The sequence below is a fragment of the Lagopus leucura genome, unplaced genomic scaffold, assembly GCF_019238085.1.
Source record: "Lagopus leucura isolate 7727_CA_CO unplaced genomic scaffold, USGS_WTPT01 Super-Scaffold_100004, whole genome shotgun sequence".
Classification (NCBI taxonomy): domain Eukaryota; kingdom Metazoa; phylum Chordata; class Aves; order Galliformes; family Phasianidae; genus Lagopus; species Lagopus leucura.
Genome location: NW_024962264.1, coordinates 48,723,400 through 48,744,935, shown reverse-complemented (window position 1 = coordinate 48,744,935; position 21,536 = coordinate 48,723,400). Strand labels below are relative to the sequence as shown.

General features: G+C 43.3%; 2 protein-coding genes across 2 annotated transcripts; one reads left to right on the top strand and one right to left on the bottom strand.

Annotated features, from left to right (window-relative positions):
• Nucleotides 1-1,967: 1,967 nt before the first annotated feature.
• Nucleotides 1,968-8,419, bottom strand: RPL9 (ribosomal protein L9). The gene is made up of 8 exons (XM_042871997.1): nt 8,359-8,419; nt 7,896-7,942; nt 7,699-7,814; nt 6,757-6,852; nt 6,311-6,443; nt 3,675-3,755; nt 3,264-3,379; nt 1,968-2,093 (listed from the first exon to the last, which is right to left on the bottom strand). Exons 2-7 carry the CDS (start codon nt 7,939-7,941, stop codon nt 3,273-3,275), a joined length of 579 nt encoding a protein of 192 aa, XP_042727931.1. The 5' UTR covers nt 7,942; nt 8,359-8,419; the 3' UTR covers nt 1,968-2,093; nt 3,264-3,272.
• A 129-nt stretch (nt 8,420-8,548) lies between these two features.
• On the top strand, nt 8,549-19,751 carry LIAS (lipoic acid synthetase). The gene is made up of 11 exons (XM_042870699.1): nt 8,549-8,632; nt 9,607-9,779; nt 10,458-10,551; nt 11,600-11,680; nt 11,929-12,085; nt 13,217-13,274; nt 14,482-14,610; nt 15,478-15,623; nt 16,936-17,006; nt 17,679-17,790; nt 18,699-19,751. The coding sequence occupies exons 1-11, from the start codon at nt 8,549-8,551 to the stop codon at nt 18,749-18,751; spliced, it is 1,158 nt and encodes a 385-aa protein (XP_042726633.1). The 3' UTR covers nt 18,752-19,751.
• The last annotated feature ends 1,785 nt before the right edge of the window (nt 19,752-21,536 follow it).

Here is a 21,536-nt window from a genome sequence, read left to right as displayed (position 1 = left end):
ACAACTACTCCCTCAGTCTATTTCAAGTACTGGCCAACATCACAGGAAGTCAATTTATTCAAAAGGCAAGTAGCAGTAAAACCATGATTCTTTTGAACATGAAAACACTCTGCTAGAACAGCAAATGGCAGGAGTATTAGAGATGCACATGTCCATTACCTGGACAAAAATCTTCCAGAGCCCATGCGGACACCTCCATGTGCAACCCACTTCGGGGAACTGCTTAAGTAGAGGGTTGGACTGGATGACCTCTAGAGGCCCCTTCCAACCCCTACAATTCCATGCTCACTGTGTAAGCCAACACAGAATTCTGAAGACTGCCTTAGTGGGACAGCTTGAACACAAGAAATTGTTCAAATTTCATACCTATAAAATTCAGCTCAGTAGTACAGCACTCCTACACCAACTGACCGCAGAATCACTCAGTTGCTGTAGGTACTTTCCCTTTGCATGCAGAGAAGTTTCCCTTGTTATTAAGCTTTAGCCACCTTATATAAGTATTTTATGCAATTACAGAATCACAGAATTGTAGGGGTTGGAAGGGACCTCCAGAGATCATCGAGTCCAGCCCCCCTGCCAAAGCAGGTTCCCTACAGCAGGTCGCACAGGTAGGCATCCAGGCAGGTCTTGAACATCTCCAGAGATGGAGACTCCACCACCTCCCTGGGCAGCCTGTTCCAGTGCTCCGTCACCTCACTGTAAAGAAGTTCTTGCGCACATTTGTGTGGAACTTCCTATGCTGCAGTTTCCAGCCGTTTCCCCTTGTCCTGTCTCCACTCACCACTGAAAAGAGTCCGGCCTCGCCATTTTCAAAGCCAAATCTTCAATCTTCAATAAAGCAAAATGTTTATAGTGAATAAAAATCGAGACTGCAACAAGCTAGAACGCAGGAATGACAAATGTCAAATCCATTATTATAAGGAAGTATCCATTAGCGAACAAAAAATTGTCTTACAAAAATGAATCAAGTAATGGTATGAGATTTAGAAAAGTATGGAACATACTTTTTTTTCTGATGAAAGGTTAAACAATCTTACAAGTAATAAAGTGGTGCAGTCAGATGAAAAAAATCTCCTGAATGCATAAGCATTTAGGTTATTTCCTTGCACAGCTGGCAGAGCTGTCAGAACATTTCCAACAAATTTGGGCTTTACCTCAAATTCTGCACTGTACATCCGCAAGCCCCAAAAAAAGAATCACAGAATGGCCAGGGTTGGAAGGGACCTCAAAGATCATGAAATCTCCAACTTCCCCATCACAGGCAGGGCCACCAACATTTCATACCAGACCAATTCTTTCCAAAATTGATGATAAAAGTTACAAGGTAGATTTTAGCATAGCACAGAAACAGCACAAAGTCACAAAAAGACATCTTAAAAGAGAAACCAAGAAAAAAAGTGTAATCCACAGACGACAAATCGCACACTGAAACTCCGCTGTATCTGAATTCTGATGTAGGTATTTCGGTTTTCTTAATTCAATGCTGCTCAAGCCACATAGGTCATGTGTTCAGGCTTACTCTAATCCTGCATCCAGGTTAAAAAGTCTTGTAAGTTGGCTTTAAACAATTCTAGATTGTTTTCAACATATTTCAAATCTGGAATTTCCTGCCAGAATCTGTACGTGGTCATCTGCTTTTGTAATCACTGGTTTGAGGTTTTGCATAGTAAGAAAAAACACCAATTTCCTTCATTTGAAAACAATGCTTTTGCTATTTTTTAATGTTACGATTTAAAACTACCAATCTGGGGCTTTATGTGGCATGAGGATTCCAATCCATCAGACTTGTGCTGATCTGAATGTTCAAGTGAGAAGTAACATTGCACAAGACTACAAACATGCAGAGCACTGAACTATTTACCATGACTATGTGACAATGTGCTTCTCCAGATGATGAAGACTTTGAGTAGGTCCACATTATTATCATTTAGATCTTTAAGAAAAAAACAACATAACAGACCAAGACATGAAATATATTTTATTTTATTAAACCTCTGATCTTGTTCAGTTTCCGTATCAGATGTCCCAATCCAGTACGTGCTGATATGCTGTCTCATTTTTTGTTTTGTTTTTTTTTTTCAGGACCCAGACAACTGGAAATAAAACGTTAAAGAGCTTTTTAAAAAGTTTTACCTAGCAATGCAAACATGACATTCAAAAGCTTCGGACATAAAACAAGTTCATCTATCTGGTAGTTTTAATACAAAACAAGAATTAATAGCACCAAAAAATCTGCCCAACTTGTTCAGACAAGATTACTTGAAAATGAGTAAATGCTCAAAACTGTATAATAAAGAGAGAAGTTGTTCTATTTCTTACAGAACTCTGCGCAATGCTGGCAATCGCTTTTTCTGCAGCCTGTAAGCACCTGATATCTGCCTGCTGCTACTAAGATTTAGTTTATGAAATTCACTTCATCAGCATCCTGTCTCAAGCTCTGGAAGGCACACATTTATCTTAAATGCAACTCAGCCTGCCTCATCCTACACAAGTTATTTATTTGGACCACATAAGCAACCATACATACCTGAAATGCATCAGATTCCTCTAGCAGTTAGAATTCTTAAACACCAAATCCTTGTGCTCAATGTCAGTAACAAATTTACATTAACAATTATTTTATCACTGTTTATCTGACTTTTGTTTACAAGCATTTACAGAACTACGCAGAAGACCCTAAAACATGTGAAATGCTATCCTTTTTTTTTTTTTCTTAGTATTACTTTATTTAGGGAGAAAAAAATAAAAGGAAAGCCAGCGTATAACCAGGAGGAGCGTTAGTCCAAGGAAGTTTCCTCTGTAATAACTGGAAATTGCTCTTTCATCCCAGGCCAGTTGGCTTTCAATTCTCAATTATCATCCAAACTAACATTCATGCTATAGAAATACCACATTCAGTTAGATGTTTAGACCAACAGCAACATAAAACAACATTATTAAGAGACGTGAAGTTGCTGCCAAGAAATCTAAGTTTCAGGATATAAAGAAGCTTTATACGACTGCATCCCTGCAGTGAACATGGTAAACCACTGAGGCTCTGCTGAAATAGACTTTATCTAGCCCCCAGTTCAAGTCACAGTCTTCAGACACTTGCTTCTCACACACGCTATCTCACATCCCCACTGTTCCCAGCTCCCATATTCTGTACATCATAGACTTCAAGATGCAAAGGTGCCATGCTTGTCCTCAGAAAGAACTGAACACACCTGACAGCCACAGCACGTTAACGTACAACATAATGCCAATCCACATAGGACACCAACCTATTAGTTTTACTCATCTGCCTGCTGTACTGTTCCTTTCTCGGAGACGTAGATTCCGTCCAAGAATTTCCTGATATCTTTATTCTTGACTGTAGTGGCTTGCTGGATCAAGGCAGCTATGAAGAAAGCAAAACCATTAGCATAAGAGATCCAAAAACAGTATCTCTAGTATTTTAGCTAATAAAACCATCACTTGGAGGAGGGAATTATCAACTTGAAATCATGTCAGTTCTAAAGAAAGAAGTATGCATTTCACTCAGTGTTTCTTGGCAATGAGGCATGAGGCAGAAACATCTGAGCTGTCCTTTACTTCAGCATTGGAGAAAAAGAACAGAAATTGTTTGCTAAACTGGCATCTCCAGATGAACTCAAACATATCATCACATTTTCCCTTGCAACTACTTCACAAACCTGAATTGGAGACCAATTCAATGTCATTCCCTTCAAGGATCAGCTCATCTTTCTGGGCTTGAGAAACAGCACAGGAAACGCCTACAGGAAAGAAAATGCACAAACTTGTTATCAGTGAAGACAATAAATACATACTAAAGACACAGCATTCAGGTCCCAATTTACGGATGAAGGCTCTTCTGGGCTCCATTAAAAAAAAAGGGTGGCCAGCAGGGAGAGAGAGGTGATTGCCCCCCTCTATTTGGCTCTTGTGAGGCCCCATCTGCAGCACTGTGTCCAGGCCTGGAGCCCCCAGTACAGGAAGGACGTGGAGCTCTTGGAGTGGGTCCAGAGGAGGGCCACTAAGATGATCAGAGGGCTGGAGCACCTCTGCTATGAAGAAAGGTTGAGGGAACCAGGCTTGTTTAGCCTGGAGAAGGCTCCAGGGAGACCTCATTGTGGCCTTCCAGTACTTGAAGGGAGCGTATAAACAGGAGGGAGAACGGCTGTTTACGTGGGTGGATAGTGATAGGACAAGGGGGAATGGTTTCAAACGGAGACAGGGAAGGTTTAGGTTGGATATTAGGAGGAAGTTTTTCATGCACTGGAACAGGTTGCCCAAGGAGGCTGTGGGTGCCCCATCCCTGGAGGCATTCAAGGCCAGGCTGGATGTGGCTCTGGGCAGCCTGGTCTGGTGGTTGGTGACCCTGCACATAGCAGGGGGTTGAAATTGGATGATCATTGTGGTCCTTTTCAACCCAGGCCATTCTATAATTCTGTGATTCTTACTCTAGACAACAAATGAGCTTCTATGACTTAAAATGGTCCTCCCACAACTCTTCCAAGATTGTCCTCTCCCAGCAGTTTCAGCACACAAAGATTACTTCCCTTCAATCCAGAGCATGACTTGCACATTACTGCACTACAGCATTAATCACCAACACAGCACATAAGTTGGAGAATCTGCCAGCATGACTGTCAGCTAGGTGGTGCCAGTTTCTACGTTCTTATGTTCGTGAACACAAAACCAGATACAGACCAAGTCACTGAAAAAAAAAATCCTATCCTCTGCTATGTTAAGCACCATGTTTACACAAGAAACAATAAGAACCTTTCTAAGGGACAAGCACTACCACATTCAGGAATCTAACAGGAAACTTTCTTGCACAGAAAGTATCACAAGTGCAATTCTATAGTTTGCTCTATAGTTAATAGGTGGTAAACTAACACTTCACTAACACCTATCTTTGAAGTAAATGCTGATTTAAAAAAAAAAAAATCAAGTACAGTAGTCAAGCCCACCTTTAACACCACACTGTAAACCAAAGTCAAAGCCCCTGTACCAACTCCATGTTGCATCTACCAGGGAGTTCTGAGCAGTCTGATACTTTTATCTAAACACATCCTGAAATACCATCTGTTACACACACACACACAGTAGTGGAAGTATAAAAAAAAATCTGGACATCTCAAAATAATTGTGTTTCTGAAGTGTTACATTTTTCTCTTCACAGTTTTTGTAAAAATTTCAATGATTGGTTCAATTGTCCTGGTGCCTGCTGACTTCCCATCTACTCAAGATCTCCAGTGCATTAGGAAGCACAGGGATCTGAGATGCCATGACACAGCTACTTGAGGCAGGATCACAGTTACGTCTGGTGAGGTATCAGGTGCCCTGTACCCCAGCATGGTTCAGTTGTAGTTCTTTGAGCAATCACTGGCTGCTGTTGAGAGGTTTGGGACATTTCGAGGTGCTAGCTCTACCACACTTGGATGATGAAGTGTGCCTGCACACTCCAAAAAAATTCCCATTTTCTGCTTGATACTTTGAGCAGCAGTTTGAAAATGAGGGATTACTCAAGAACAGAGACAGTCCCAAGGTCCCATCCACACACTGCTCCAGATAGTACAGGATCATATAATACATAATAATTTGGGCTCAACTGTGCCAGGCACAAAACTGGCTGGACCGAGGTTCAGTCTGGATATTAGAAAATTTCTTCTCAGAAAGAGGCATTGTAACAGAATGCCCAGGAGGTGCTGGAGTCACTGTCCCTGGTGGTGTTTAAGGAAAGGCCAGATGTACTACTTAGGGATATGATCTAGTTGTCAATATTGATGGTATGTTGGACTAAACGATCTTAGAGATTTTTTCCAACCATAATGACTGTATGATTCCTGTCCTTCCAATGTTCACCTTATTAGGCTTCTTGCTAAACACAGGTACGCAGAGCTGAGCATAAGATGAAAACTGAGACGTGCTCCTGGCTAATTACAAAATTAAAAATACAACTCTACATGTGTGTGAAATCAGATGACTTACAAAGTTTAAAACAGAAACACCAGTCTAAAACTGAGCACCAGAAATTCACACCAACAAACTCTGTGAAAACCAAACAACAATGAAATTACACGCTAGGATCCTTTTAACTTCTACTGCAGCAACGAGCTTCAAGTTTTCCCATTACTAAGGATAAACTGCAAAACTGTTATTAACCACAGCAGTAAATGTATTGCAAGGTCACATAAATTCAGACAGACTGAGAAATGCTGCTTCCAGTAATCTGCTATTTCTTGCTATCAGTGGCAGCACCAAAAGGGAACAGCTTGGAGCGCTATTAGAAAGAGCTGAGTACCATATCCCCAGATGTACTCACCTGGCCTCATGCGCACCCTGCGAATGTACTTCTCTCCCAAAAAGTTCCGGATTTCCACCAGTGAGCCGTTATCCTGGATAACTACATTGATTGGGAAGTGAGCGTACACCGACCTCATCTTATAACGGAAGCCCTAGGATAAAAGGCATCGTTAGGTACTGAAACCAGGAAATCACAAGTCATCCAGAAGGGAAAACAGATGCACAAAGCTCACTGCCTACATTTAAGAACCAAATACACTGAAGATATGGTCCCTGCAAGGACAAGATACTAAGCCCAAGAAACATCCACTGCTTATTGTTCATGCCTTCCTCCCCCTGAATCTCTTTGATGTCCAAACAGAAGAAAGCAAGCTGTTCATATGCATAACAACTGACATGCTTAGAAAAGCTCGTTAAAGTCTGTCCACTCTTGCCACAAAGATGCCATCTGAAAACAAAACTTACCAGCGTAACGCCCTTTATCATGTTCTGGACATGGCTGCAAATTGTGCGAACTGTTGCCAGCTCCTTTCTGTTACCCCACCACTTGTCAACACGCAGCTACACAGAAATAAATAACACAACAAACCTGTAAGTTACAGTCCAGTACTAAAAATAAAGTGGCTTTGTGACAAATTAAGAATGAGAAGCCATTAAAATCACAGATATACTTTATTTCCTCAAAAGACTGTTAAAGGCCCACCCAGCTCCAGCCCCATGTGGTGACCCCCATACACACAAGAAGTTTTATTCTTATCCCATCAGTAACAAACCTGCAAAGAAGCTGGGACAGGCAGCAGGTCTAAAAAGGTTCTGAAATCTTAAGCTGAAGGATGCAGCATCCTAAATGCTGAACTAGTTGTTCTGAAGTCAGACTACTACATGTAAGCTATCCATTTTCTCAGTTACAGTGTTAGGATCTAGTGCTTTTCTGATGCAGTAAACGCTTACTAAAAGTTACCAAAATCAGCCATTTTTGCCCTTTTTCTTTTGTTGAAGACCTGTTTACACCACATGGAAATATTATGTACATATTTAGAGAATCAGCCCTCCCAACGTAACTTGACAATTCCAAAAAACGAAATGCACTGAATTAATTTTGGCCAGTTAAAATGCACCAGGCAAAAGAACAGCACACAGTAGGTACCCCCTTCCCAACACTGAGAACTGCAACCACACAGAAGAACAATCAACACCACTCCAAGACACAACAGAACTTCAAGGCTGCCGTGGAGCGGGCCTCAGCATTCCACCAGACCAACTCGTCCCAGGAAACATAAAGGAACTCATTCGCAAAGAAAGCAAAACCAGGAACATCTGCTTGAAGCTCCCAGACTTTTCAAGCCTTTGAACAGGCCGCGCTGCCCCCCCCCCAGTGGGTACTGAGCGCAGCCCCACAGCACTCACCTTCCTGCGCTTCTTTCCCAGTAGGGACAGCTCCACGTTGATGTGGTTGAAGTCTCTCCGCAGAGTTCCCCGGGGGCCCTTCACGATGACCGTGCGGCCCTTCAGGGACACGCTGACTGCAAAGCGAGCACAGACAAACGCACGTTACGGCTGCGAGGCCGGCAGCACGACGGGCCTTTCAGGAGAGCACTACGCACCTTGCTCAGGGATGTCCACGGTCTGGTTGCTGAGGATGGTCTTCATTCTGCAAACGACAACCACGACAAGCTGCAGACCGGGAGGGAAAGCCCCTTCTTCTTACACCGCCCTGCTTCTCCTAACCCCCACGTACCCCGCGGCCCGCAGCTACGGGATCTTCCAACCCTCTACCGCCACCGCTACGGCCACCCGTGCCCACACGCAGGCCCGACCCCGGGCCCCAGGGAGGTGGCGGCCTCCGCGCCCTTCCCAGCAGCGGGACCCGGCCAGGCCTAGAGCGGGGAGGAGCGGGAAGGGGCACGTCGGAGAAAGCACCATCCCAGCGGCTCCCCCGCTAGGGCCGCGCCCAGAGCACCGCGACGGTGCGACCTCAGCCCCGATCAGCCGCTCGCAGCCCGGCGGGGCGGCGCGGAACCGGTCCGCCGCGGATGGCATCGGATGCAGCCACCAGCCGAGACTAACCTGGCGGCAAGCGGCGCCGAAAGGGGCGGCGTGTGACGTCATCGCGCTCTTGTAGCCGGTCGCGAGCCGTCGACGTCATCGCGCCGAGGCCGCCGTCCGAGAGGCGAGAGAAGGCGAGCCCCGATGCGCGCGAGCCGGCGCGGGCGGTCGAGCGCCGAGAGCGTCGATCCAGGCGGCGGGGGGCGTCGCCATGTCGCTGCTGCCCAGGGGCTGCCGCGGCGCCGCCGCTACCGCTGCCCGGCGACTGCTGCTGCTATCGGGGCCTCACGCGCGGGTGGGTGGGTGCCGTCTGTCAGCCGGGGCGTCGCGGCCAGTAGCGTGGTTGCGCGCCTCAGGGCTCCGCCGCGGGCGGGTTAGGAAACGCGCGGTGCAGTGCGGTGCGGTGTGGTGTGCTGTGCTGCGGTGGGGTTCGGGCTGCGTCGGGCGGAGTGTCGGCTGCGGGTCGGGACGAGCGGCTCTTCACCTCTGCTTAGAGCTGCCCAGGCCGCACCTGAGCGCTGGGTCCGGTTCTGCGTCCCCAGTACGAGAGACACGCAGGGCCGTGGAGATACAAAGGGCCTGGAGCTCCCAGAGCTGGGGCTGTGCAGTCTGAGGCGGCGTGGGAGAGAGGTCCATCAATGGGCAGAAGTAGCTGAAAGCAGGGCGCGGAGGGCAGAGCCGGGCTCTTCTTGGTGCCGGCAGGGCAAGAGGCAGCGGACCCAAAGCTGAGCACGGGAGGTTCCTTCCGAACGCCAGGAGCGGTTCTGTGGGTGACGCTCCGTCACGGGCTGCCCAGCTGCGGGCTCTCCTCCTTGCAGGTCTTCAGAAGCATCCCGGCGCGGGCACTGCTCTGGTGACCCTGCTGGAGCTGCGGCTGGGCCCGATCTCAGCCGTGCCGTGCTGCTCTGACTGAGGCCGTGTCCACGGTGAAATAGTACGTTTCTGTGGCTGACTTGACGATGTGCATCTAAACCTCAAAATCCTGTCGGTCTCAAAAGCAAAAAGTAGTCCATGCAGTGATACTTGTATCAAAAACTGTTTAATTTAGTCTGACGCTGAGATATATGGGAACTGGTCATTCTTTTTGTCTGTTTTTCATGACTTGAAGTGAAGGAGAGTATAAATGTTTAACATAAATGCCCTTGGGAAGAGACTTGCACGAAGTCTGTTGCAGAGCGTATGGTAAACCACCAAAAGGACTGGCGGTTCTTCAGTATGTAACGCTAATTCATTTACAATTTAGTACATAACACCGTTGCTTTTTTTTAGGTGTCAGAAAGCCATGTGTGTAACCAGTACGGAACATCAAGTTCTTTGCCTGAGGAGACAAAAAAAATTCTCCAAAATGGACCAGACTTAGAGGACTTTGTATCAGGAGATTTGGCAGATAAGAGTGCGTGGGCTGAGTACAAAGGCAATTTAAAGCGTCAGAAAGGAGAAAGGTAAATGTAATTTCAAACAGCTGTAGTCGCTTCCATGCAGTTTCTTGCATGTTCAGGTATTAACTGCAGAATGTATACCGTGTCCTTTTATTAAATTCTGTTGTATTGGCTTGCCAGATTGATTTTGCATGGAAAAAACCCACAGTATTAACTCTGAATATGTAACAAAACTAAGACGTGATGATATTTTCTCAACTTGAATGCTTGTGCCGTACCAAGTTATAAATGCACATCAGAGGGTAGCATGCTGTACTTAAGGGCTGAAAAAAATATTACTGGTATCAAAAAACAAATTAATGCAGAATAAGTTAAAAAATACTTGAAACAAAGTATATTCCCAGTTATACAGTTGATCTCCCTTCTTGCTAGTTGTGTACTTTACACTGTTGTTAATTGTTGTGTTCTCCACTGTTGTACTATGAAATCCCATCATTACAGCCTTAAGCCTTCAAGTGACAACAAATTCCTATTTTTGAATACTGGGATGGTAACATGCATAGAAGAGAGAAGCCTGTTATGACTGTGAGTGATATTAATGCTGGCCACTGAGCTGCATCAATATTCAAGGAACCCTACCTCACTGGGATGTGTAACAAATTGAAATGGATCTGTATAATTAATGGAAACTTACCATGTAAATAATGTATTAATGTTTACATTTGTTTGATTTTTGTTCAGGCTACGACTTCCTCCATGGCTGAAAACAGAGATTCCCATGGGCAAAAATTACAATAAACTGAAAAATACCTTGAGGAGTTTAAATCTGCACACGGTAAATCTAGTATCAAACCAAGGTTTCCTGTAGAGATGATGATGATTTTTTGTTTGTATGTTTGTTTTTGTGGAGGACAGGTAGACATTATGTCTTGTATGGTCTTAGATGCTGAAATCAAACCCAATGCTGACTTTTCTTTTTAATGTTTTTTTTCTGCTGTGATTTTAAATATTATGACTTAATACTTGCATCATCAAAGAGATGAAAAGATGCCAGTTGTAACTATTTTTAATGGAAATGCACACAGTTTCAGGGATATATACATATTTTAAAAATATATATAATAAATAATTAATATTTTTAATTAATTAAATTAATTAAAATTACAAAAAACAAATTAAAACAAATTAATTAAAAATTAATATGTATAATAAATAATTTTATAAAAGGAATTGCAGAAATTTGCATTTGCTTAAATACACCCTCAATCACAGAAACGTAGAATGGCCCAGGGGATCATAGATCTCCAACCCCCTGTCGCAGGCAAGGCTGCCAGCCTCCATATCTAATACTAGCCCAGGCTGCCAGGGCCCCATCCAGCCTGGCCTTGAACACCACCAGGTAGGGGGGCATCCACAACCTCTCTGGGCAGCCTGTTCCAGGCTCACCACTCTCTTGGTAAAGAACTTCCCCCTGAAAGGTAATAAAAAGTGGTAGGTATGCATGGAGAGCTTTTTTTTTCTGTTTGGTTGGTTGGTTTTGGAGTTTTTTTTTGTTTGTTTATGGGTTTTTTTGGGGGCAAGATGTATCATGGATCTTGTGAATACAGTATCTTGTGAAATGTGTAAATTTAAAATGCTAATGACAATCTGTGCTAACTAATAAGGCAGTTACTTGGCTGAGGAGTTGTTGGCTCTGGGTTTATATATTAGAGGGTAAAGAATGGAAGTGGATGCCAGGAAACAATTATTTTCTTCCTAGCCATTCTGCTGACTTCTTCCATAACGATGTGTAACTCTGTTTAATCTCATTTATCACAGATGGAATTAGGATTATTTGTAGGCTAGTACTGAAATATAGTACTTTCCTGCCTGTTTAACTTCAGGTATGTGAGGAAGCACGTTGTCCCAACATTGGGGAATGCTGGGGAGGTGGTGAATATGCTACAGCTACAGCTACTATTATGGTAAGCCATTAACAATTTTTCATGTATTTTATAACTGTTTGAGGCACTTGTAGCACATTGTTGGATATGTGGCAACCTCTGCTGAAGTGGTGTGGGTTTGTTACATGAAATGTACAGGAAATCACTTCCTCACCTTTTTCTTTAGTATTGAGGCGTTCTGATAGGCTGAAACAGCATATGCAGCTGTTTCTTGGCTGAGCAGTAGTGATGTGCAAAATGTAAATGTAGGAATGCCCTTCTTGTTTCAGCTGATGGGTGACACGTGCACTAGAGGCTGCAGATTTTGTTCAGTAAAGACAGCAAAAAATCCACCTCCACTGGATCCCGAGGAGCCTTATAACACAGCAAAAGCTATTGCTGAGTGGGGCTTGGACTACGTTGTATTGACATCGGTGGACAGAGACGGTTAGTATGCTGTCACTGATGTCTTCCAGTGTGGGCTCAATTGTGCAATTTGCACAAGTGTGCAAATCAGTGCAAGTGTTGAGAATTCTTCTTTGAAATGAGTCAACTGTGCCAAACCTTTGGAAAGTGCCTACATACTCCTAGTATCTCTCTATACCTGGTAAAATACAATAGAAGTTACACTCAGAGGATCATCTTTTCCAACCTAAATTATTCTGTGATCGAGTCCAACCATCCAGCTAACCCTGCTGCTAAGCCATGTCCCTAAGTGCCACATCCACACGTGTGGATGGTGGTGGACTCCACCCCTTCCCTGGGCAGCCCATTCCAATGCCTAACCACCCTTTCCACAAAGATATTTTCCTGAGGCTCAATTTCAACCTCCCCTGGCGCAGCTTGATGCCAATGCCTCACACCTGACACCTTCTTCTCTAGCCTCCTTTCAGATAGCTGTACATAGCAATGAGGTCTTAACATTAAAAATATACAATAATTAATAAAATATTGTAAGAACCTTTTTCTTTTTTCAAAGTACACACACTATATTCTACTTGATCAGAAAAAAAATCACATTCATACGCTATGCTATTGCAGAACTTGTTTTCAAAAGCTACACCTGAAATAAATTATACTTAATAGTATTGAAAGTTGCTTTTTGTTCTGTGGTTGTAATAGCTCTTTTGTGGTGACATCATGTGCATGAGAAAAACAATTGTAAGGACTCTTCAATATACTTTAGGTGAAAATCCAATAGCTTCAAAGTGGTTTACAAGAAAAGAGCAATAATGCTTAGTTGGATGTTTCAGTTTTTTTGTAGGACGGTTTCTCAGATCAGTAGTTAAAGTTTAAATAGTTAAAGTCATTTTGTTCTTAGGCTGACAGTGAGCCCACAAAAACAAGTGAATATGATTATATTTAATCTCTGTGCAGAGTGAGGCTTGGTAGAATATCTGTTGCAAACCTTTGGCATAAGCAGTAAAATAAGATGAGTTTTATCTTTGACTAAGAACTCCTTTATGAGTTCGGATTTAATTGTGACTCTGCTTTTTTTTTTTTTTTTTTTTGTCTCTACTAATAAGTAAATGCATTTCTTGAGCAGAAAGGTTAACTGAATAATTGGAATACTTGTAGATATGCCTGATGGTGGAGCAGAACACTTCGCAAAGACGGTCTCCCATCTGAAAGAAAGGTACGTTAATAATGTATTACTGTTCTTAGTAAAAAACTTTCTTGTTGTATCTTAGTTTCAGCTGGGACGGAATTGTTTTCTTCAAAGGGTCTGATATGATGCTATATTTTGGTTCTAGGAGAAAAATTATAACACACCGATGTTTATAGTTGCCTGCTATCTATCTATTTATGTATTTATTTATTTAGCCTGTGACGTCTTTCAGAGCCAAAGCCATTTGCAGCAAAGGGCCCCAAGGAGCTGGGAGGGAACAGAATTAGGACAGCTGACATAAACTGGCCACAGGGACATTCCGTGCTATTTGACATCACACAGAAGGAGTTTTGGAGGTGTGGGAGTTCATCTCACTCTCTTTTGCTACTTGGAGGGCTGGCTGGGCATTGGTCAGGGGGTGGTAAGGAATTGCTTGTGCATCACTTGCTATATTTGTCATAATTATTATCCTTTTCTTTATCTTAGTAAATAGTTTTATCTCAACCCACAAGTTCCACTTTGTTTCTTTTTGATTCTTTCCCCCATCCCACTGGGAAGGGGGGAGTAACCAAACAACTGCGTGATGCTGAGCCACCTGCCAGCTTAAATCACAACACGTGCTATGGCATGTAGGTCAAAATTGCCTTTAGCTGGATTCTGTGAGAGGCCATACAAATAGAAAAGTGTGCCTTCAGCTTGTTTATGTGCCCTTTTCCCCCCCATTATTCATATTTCTAGTACAAAAGTCCTAAAATATTTTAAATTGGAATGCACTTCCAATTTAGCACAGGCTTATTTAAAGTTAAGCACTGGATTATTTCTTTGACTATGTGTCAGGTCAGAAATACATCTTCTCTGTATTTCAGAGCTGTAATAGTAAAATAGTATTTAAAACTTCATGCAGTAACCTGTGACTGACAGAAAAATATTACATATAGACAGACTGCAAAGAAATGGGGGGTTTTGTATTATTTGACTTTCATTCTATTTCAGCTCACATCAGTAAAATCAGGAATTAAACACATTGTGTTTTGTTTGAACAATGATATTACAAAAAAGCAATAGTGTCAGTACTTGCAGAAATCTGTTGTTTTAGCCATATATCCCCAATTAACTTCGCTCTGCTTATGAGCACATCGTCGGTTTGCTTATGTTTGGGTTTTGTTATATTGAATGTTTACCGACAGTGATAAAAATCCCACGGATGTGTTCATTTCCAGTTTCTTTTTCTCAGGAACTCAAAAATAGTTGTGGAATGCCTTACCCCTGATTTCCGAGGGGACCTTAAGGCTGTGGAGAAGGTAGCACTGTCAGGGCTGGACGTGTATGCCCACAACGTGGAGACCGTTCCGGAATTACAGAGGTAAGTAAGAACAGCGTGTGTAAATGGAAGCAGAATACAGTACAGTAGGAGAAGGGATTTTGTGAAAGGAATTCTCTGTGACTGGGAGCCAGAGCCATTTATTTAAACCTGCTTTCAGCACGCAGCTCTCGGTCCCAATCCCACTCAGAGGCGGCACCACCGCTCCCTTTTCCTCCTGAGATGACCACAGGCCTCTCGCTTTGCCCTAAAAAAGGACGAACAAAAGAACTGAAACATTCACTGTGAACAGAGCATAGCTGAATCCCATTGTGTCGGGTTCTCTTCTTCAGAACTAGGTTTTGTTTCGCAGCTCTGTAGTACTTTGAACTATCTGCGGCTTACACACAGCTTGCCCTGCGGCAGAAAAGGCGCAGGCTGGCCGGGCGCTGTTCCATCCCGCTGCTCCCGGCACTCTGTAGCCTGTTGGTTTTCCGCAGTTCTGCGGGTGCGTCGCGCTCGCGATCTGACAGTACTCTGCCGCGAGAAAAAGGAACGCTTCCCTGCTGGCAAGAACGTTCTGTACAGCTCCGCCCGCAGCCACGCGGCGTGCTGCCGCTTCGCGTCGCGCCGGCCTTCCCCCGCCCGCCGGCTTCCGCTCGGGCGGCCGGCCGCCTCAGGACTGGGGAGGCGGGCGGGGAGCTCCGAAATGGCGCGGGGCCGCGGTTCCCAGCCTGCCTCGCGCGGCGCCGCCCTGCCCTCCGCCCGCCCGCAGAGGGCGCCCGCGCCGCGCCGCGCCCGGGCCTCGGGGCCGGCAGGCGGCCCGGAACGGCGAGCCGTGGTTTGGGCTTCGCGGGATGTAACAGAATGTAACTGTCGTGGCGTCTTTAACTCGCCGATGTTCTCCCCGTCGTGCTGAAAACCTCAAAGGAAAATCCGCGATCCCCGAGCCAACTTCGAGCAGTCCGTCCGTGTGCTGAAGCACGCCAAGGAGGTGCAGCCCCGTGTCATTTCCAAGACATCCCTCATGCTAGGGCTGGGTGAGACAGATGAACAGGTGTTTTCAACGATGAAGTGTGAGTTTTCTTGTTTTCTTTGCTATTCTTTTCTAAGAAGAGAAAAGTTCCCAGTGGATAGTGCACACAGGCATTTTTCACAAGATATTTGTACATCCTACAATGTTTCTCCCATATCCAGCTGAAGGATTGTCTACCTGTACTTTATCCCTTGCATAATAACCATATATTTAGAAGGCAGTGGTACAGCCTTGTTTTTCTGCAGCTGTGACGTATCAGTTCCTGGCCAGCATTTCCTACAGAAGTGTGAAGTTCAGCCTCAGGGCTGTTTGCATGTCATGGATGTCTTTGGAGCCATCCAGTTACTCTACTCTCATTCCTCTCCCTTTCTCTAAGTAGGAGCTGAAGAACATGTAAATGTGCTGCTATTAAACCCATTTATCAGCCTAATCAGGTTTCACAGAATCACAGAATCACAGAACTGTAGGGGTTGGAAGGGACCTCCAGAGATCAAGTCCAACCCCCCTGCCAAAGCAGGTTCCCTACAGTAGGTTGCACAGGTAGGCGTCCAGGCAGGTCTTGAACATCTCCAGAGGAGACTCTACCACCTCCCTGGGCAGCCTGTTCCAGTGCTCTGTCACCTCACTGTAAAGAAGTTTCAAGGTAACAGTGAGTGCAAAGTGCTGTAAACAAAACATCATCTTTTTATTTGACTTGGGGGCAAGCAGTTCACATAGCCAGGAAATACATAGAGGTATTCATTCAAAATCTGATCCCTCACACCTGATCACCACAGCAAGCATCGCCCTGCAAGCTAGCTGACTGCTGGGTGCCTGGGTTACTTTCTGTAAGCAGACAACCTGAACTCATTTGTTGCATCTTGATTCTAGTAAATATCCATCTTGCAAGTTTTTGCAGACATTAAAGCTAACCCTTCGGTGTGTAAAGCTGGCTAAAGGTGTTGGCAAATTTATTTCTCTTCAGAAAAGTACTGGTAACTTCAGCATGAAGGCTTTGAACCAGTGGAGAAGTGCTAAGTGCATGTGTCCATTTTCCCTCAGAGGAGGGCTTTGACCTAAAGATGCAGTGAAAAGCAGCAAAACAAAAAAGAGCATGTTGTCTCTGCAGTGAGACAAGTGACTGCAGTGCAGTGGTATTCTCTCCAGCTCTGAACTAGAGAGATCGTGCAGCAGCTTGGATCTCAGAACGAGGTGCATTGCTGCTGCTTGTGGAGGTTGCAGGCTCCGTTCAGGGAGAGCAGAACGTACCCCCTGCAGGGTGCTGCGGTTCAGCCTTGCACGTGGGGTGTTAGCCACTTGCTGACAATCCCTCGTGGTGCTTTTGCCACTAACAAGGACATTTATTTTTGCAGTGTTGCGTGAAGCAGGTGTGGATTGTTTGACTCTAGGACAATACATGCAACCAACAAAACGTCACCTAAAGGTAATTTCATTTACAGACAGAATTATGGTCTGGACCTTGCAGTAAAGTTTTTTCTTTCTAAAATGAGGCTTGATTTGCATCCTTCCCTTAATTGTGGATGTTGGGAAATATTTCCTTCCTTGTCTAACTTTATTCCCATCTGTTACGGACTCCTTGCTAGAAATGGCCCCAGCTACAATCATTCCATCTTCTGCAGACTTTCCATTGTTACTATTAGCTGGGCAGACAGCTGGAGCTGAGGAATGATTCTGCAAAACAAGAGTCTCCCTGCATGCCTCAAACAGAATGGCTCAAGTCAGCTCTTCTTCGCTGACTGGTAGGCTGGCCCTTAATGGTGCCACTTCAGCTGCAGAAATTACCATTTATTTCTTCTGTAACCTGTCCAGAGCTTGAGTCTCTGTACTGTTACTCTGTTTCACTGAAATAATTTGCTAACAAAGAGATGTTTGTTATGTTGTTTGTTTGTTTTTACTAACTTGGACAAAAAGGTTTGTGCAAAAGGACTGTTTGAAAACAGAGCTAAGAGCATGATGAAGCAACAATTTTGCAACTATATCTGTTTTGGAATGTAACGTTTTGAATTGAGATTTAATTGTGCCATGTTGCCACATGCTGTCTATATTTTATTTCCTTTACATTAAGGGCTGATCAGAATGAATTCTTTTCACTCAGGTTGAGGAGTATGTAACACCTGAAAAATTCAAATACTGGGAAAAAGTAGGAAACGATCTTGGATTCCATTACACAGCTAGCGGGCCTCTAGTGCGTTCCTCCTATAAAGCAGGTACATTACTAAGCAGTGTTAAATTATTTAGGATGTGATGTTTTATGTAATCAAGCTAAAACTGTGAGGTAATAGGCAACAAAGCTCACCTTTTCTCAAGAGCAAATTATCTAGTCACGCTTTTTTACTGTTTACATTTACTGTTTTTTGTAGTTCATCTATAGTATGTATCTGTGCAATTGTTGTGTGGCTTGTCACCTTGAATAAGCTGATTTTTTGGCAAACCGAGCTTGTGCTATACTTAATGCACAGGATTCATATATAGGGTACACAGCCTTCAGTTTTTCCATTACAATCTGCTGCTTGAACACTTGAGGCTTTAATGGAGCCAGTTGTTGCTTGTGGTGCAGTTTTGATGCTGAAGGCAGAATTTATTTGCAGTGCCCTAGAAATAATTAGACGCGCTTAAGGCAGTGCTTTTTCTGACAAAGCAGTGTGTTCAGTAGCAGCTGATCTTAGTGGCACTGCCGTGTAGGTGCAACATTCTGCTTTTTCCTAAGGAGAGAGCACAGAAGGATGGTTTGGGGCACCTTGCTTCTCAGGCTATTTGAAGCAGGATTTATAGTGGGTTTCATTACAAGTTGCTGCTACTTCATAAAATAGGAATTAATTTTTAATTAAATCAATTCACCTCGACCTGGTTGAGAACACAAAGCAGCAGAGCTTTTTCATAACACTAAACATGAAGAAAATTCAGATTTTGAGGGGATGGATGGTATTGCTTGTTGAGTTATGGATTTGTCTTTTTACACATCCTGGCTGTACTGAAAATGCAGCTGTGTAGAACTGACTAGCTATAGAATATTGGTAAGCCCTAATACAGAATGCAATAGGAATGCACGTTGTTTCGCTTCATGTCCTGGAAACACCTACAAATGACTTCTGGTGCTTTTTTGCCTTTTGATTAGGTGAATTCTTCTTGAAGAACTTGGTGGAAAAAAGAAAGACGAAAGTCATCTGAAAAGGAGAGTGAGCCTATTTAAAGCAGCCAGTTCTAAGGATCCTTTTTCAGCACATAATTATACCCAGTTCCAGAAATACAGAAGACCAGATGGCGGAGGCACGAAAACTTACTATCTTTCCAGAACATTTTACTCTTACCAAAACACTGTTATTGTACCTAACTCCTGGCAATGCTACAACTATGTAGTCCTTCCAGCATTAAGTAGTAAGTCAGAAGACAGAATTGATTTTGAAAGAGCAAAGTGATTGAGGTAAGCTGAAAAATAATCAGAGGTTTAAGTAAAGATTTGATGCTACCATCAATGTTGCTGCAATTAGATACTGCTTCAGATGCCAATAATAGGTATTTTGAAAGGCAGTGAGATCTTGCTGTGTCTTACCATTACTATGTAACACAAGCTTGCAGGGACTGTGGGAAATAAAGGAATTACAAAAAAGCACACATGACAAAGGACCACATTAGGATTATTTTGAACCACACCAGAGAAGTACTGTTAATTCAAGACATTATGTCTTTTGCCTGCATCTTAAGAAAATTAACTGTGCCATTCTGAGAGCTAATGCTTTGCAGGTGTCTCAAAGGATGAGTTTCAATTAGGGGATGAGGTGAAGAAAACAAGATAGTTAACTTTGTATAGATATCAATTTAAAACACTAGGAAATTGATAGCAGCAAAGAGGGAGCCACCTTTAGCTTGGGTATGTATGTGACTGTAACAAACCCCTCTGCTTTCTACAGATGCTGCTTCAGCATTGAGTGTCCAGATTTGTGCATATCCTGTACTGTAATTCTGCTCTGTTGTTGCCTGGGGATTAAAGTTCTATACCCCACCTGAGCGTGTGGAGGTTGCATTCAGTCTGGGTGCCTGCCCCAGGGGATTTGATCTGAGTGTTTACTCTTCTGCATTCAGATTTAACTGCACTGTGGCTGAAATGTAAAGTCTGTTATGTACTGTACTAAGCTCAGGTAGAAATAAAAGCGTGGCATATGGTATAATAGCAACTGTTCATTTCTGTCTTTTCAGTCATGGTCGTCTCTCCTTAATCATTCTCAGCTGTGCGTTCTGAACAGTAGATAAGAGTTTTTAAAACTGGCTGAAGCTTTTATTTTTACAAAGTTGTTGGGAAATATTCCAGGAATTTGTTGTCTAGTTGTAATAAACTCTTATTCCAGTAAAGCTGGAGCTGTCTGCAGTACTTACATACACTTTTGTAGTCTATAGAAAGGAGAGAGGACCCTCCCACTACTCCATGCTCTGTTAGGATGACAGCTAATGAGCAGGTGGAATCTTGGTATTGTCATAGACAGTGAAAGTCAAACTCTGCCACCAAGGCCAGTGTTGCATAATTGATACTTCACAAAATAAAGCATTAAGTATAGCAATACTAAGGCATTATGAAGACAAATTAGCTTTAAACTAAAAAGGAATTTATTTAATTAAATAGTATGACGGTAGTGTAAATTAGGGAGAGATTGTATGTTCTTTATGGCTCAGGCTTAATGCCTGTACCTTGAAAAGGTGAAAATTTTGAAGTTATCAATAAGTCTGCAAAGGAGTCTTGAACAAGAGCAGGCATGCTGTGGGCCACAGCCACCTCCCTTCAGCTGAAACACCACATAGCAGAGCAGCAGAAGGTTGGCACTACAGCAAGGAGTCTGAATACTGCTCTGCTTCAGCAGGCCAGGTGAGGTGCAGCACTAACCTGATGATACCCACACATGTAATGACTGCCAGCTTTTATTAGAGGCCCCCCTATAAACAATGGGCTTTGATAGAGCGGGTTTAGGAAGCTATTGTAGCTTTTGCCAAGTTACTGCTTTCAGTATAATCAACACCAGAAAAATGAAGAAAAATTCTGAGCCATACAGCAATTTTAGAACTGCCAAGAGGACACTGCGCAGTGATCATCTATGACTTTTTTTTTTCCTATTGAGACAAATGTTTCTGTGAAACAGTCTAACATTATTTCATATGGTAAGTTTTTTTTTTACTGACTGCTGCTGGGTGGATCAGAAGATGATCTCAGGCTTTACACAACTGTCTGACAGCAGGCCCCCAGTTACACAAGCTCTGTAAGCCATTTTCTAGTCACATGCTTTGTATGGCTTCTAGGAAAGCAGTCATATTTTGGCTGCATAGATGTATTTTTGTTTCATTTCTGAGGGTCTTTGAGGACCTCTGACAATTTGTACAACATAGATGACAAGCTTTAAAGTTCTTTTTCTAGTTGAAAAAAAACTACTTTTCCAACTATCTTTCATCCCTATTCCCATTTTTTCCCCTATCACTTTATGTTGAAGGCACCAAACACTCCAAGGTTATGGCTATAGATTCAGCACTGATCTCATGACTTCTCTAATCTTGTTTCAGAAGAGATTTCACATTGAATATTTGCAAAGCACTTAATTCTGTCTGCACTTCTTATAGTACTGTATGCCTGCTTTGTCAGTTTCCCTTGCACTCAAGAAAACAGTTCTGGGAATACGATCTCAAGTCAACGTGTTCTTTAAGAGAGCGATCTTTTTAAAGCATCATTATACCAACCAACACCACACAAAGCATAATTAAACATACACAGCCAACTGGAGATATGCTGCACCATCCAGTGACTTACAGAGGCATTAAGTTAAAAAAGAAAAAGCATTCATTTAAGAATAGACTTGTTTTCCATCTGATCAGTGAATAATAGGAGAATAGGGGTGTCCCCTTTTTTCACTACATGCAAAGTTATTAAAGATGACATTCAACTTGCACTAGCAATTCTCAGCTTGAATTGAGGGGG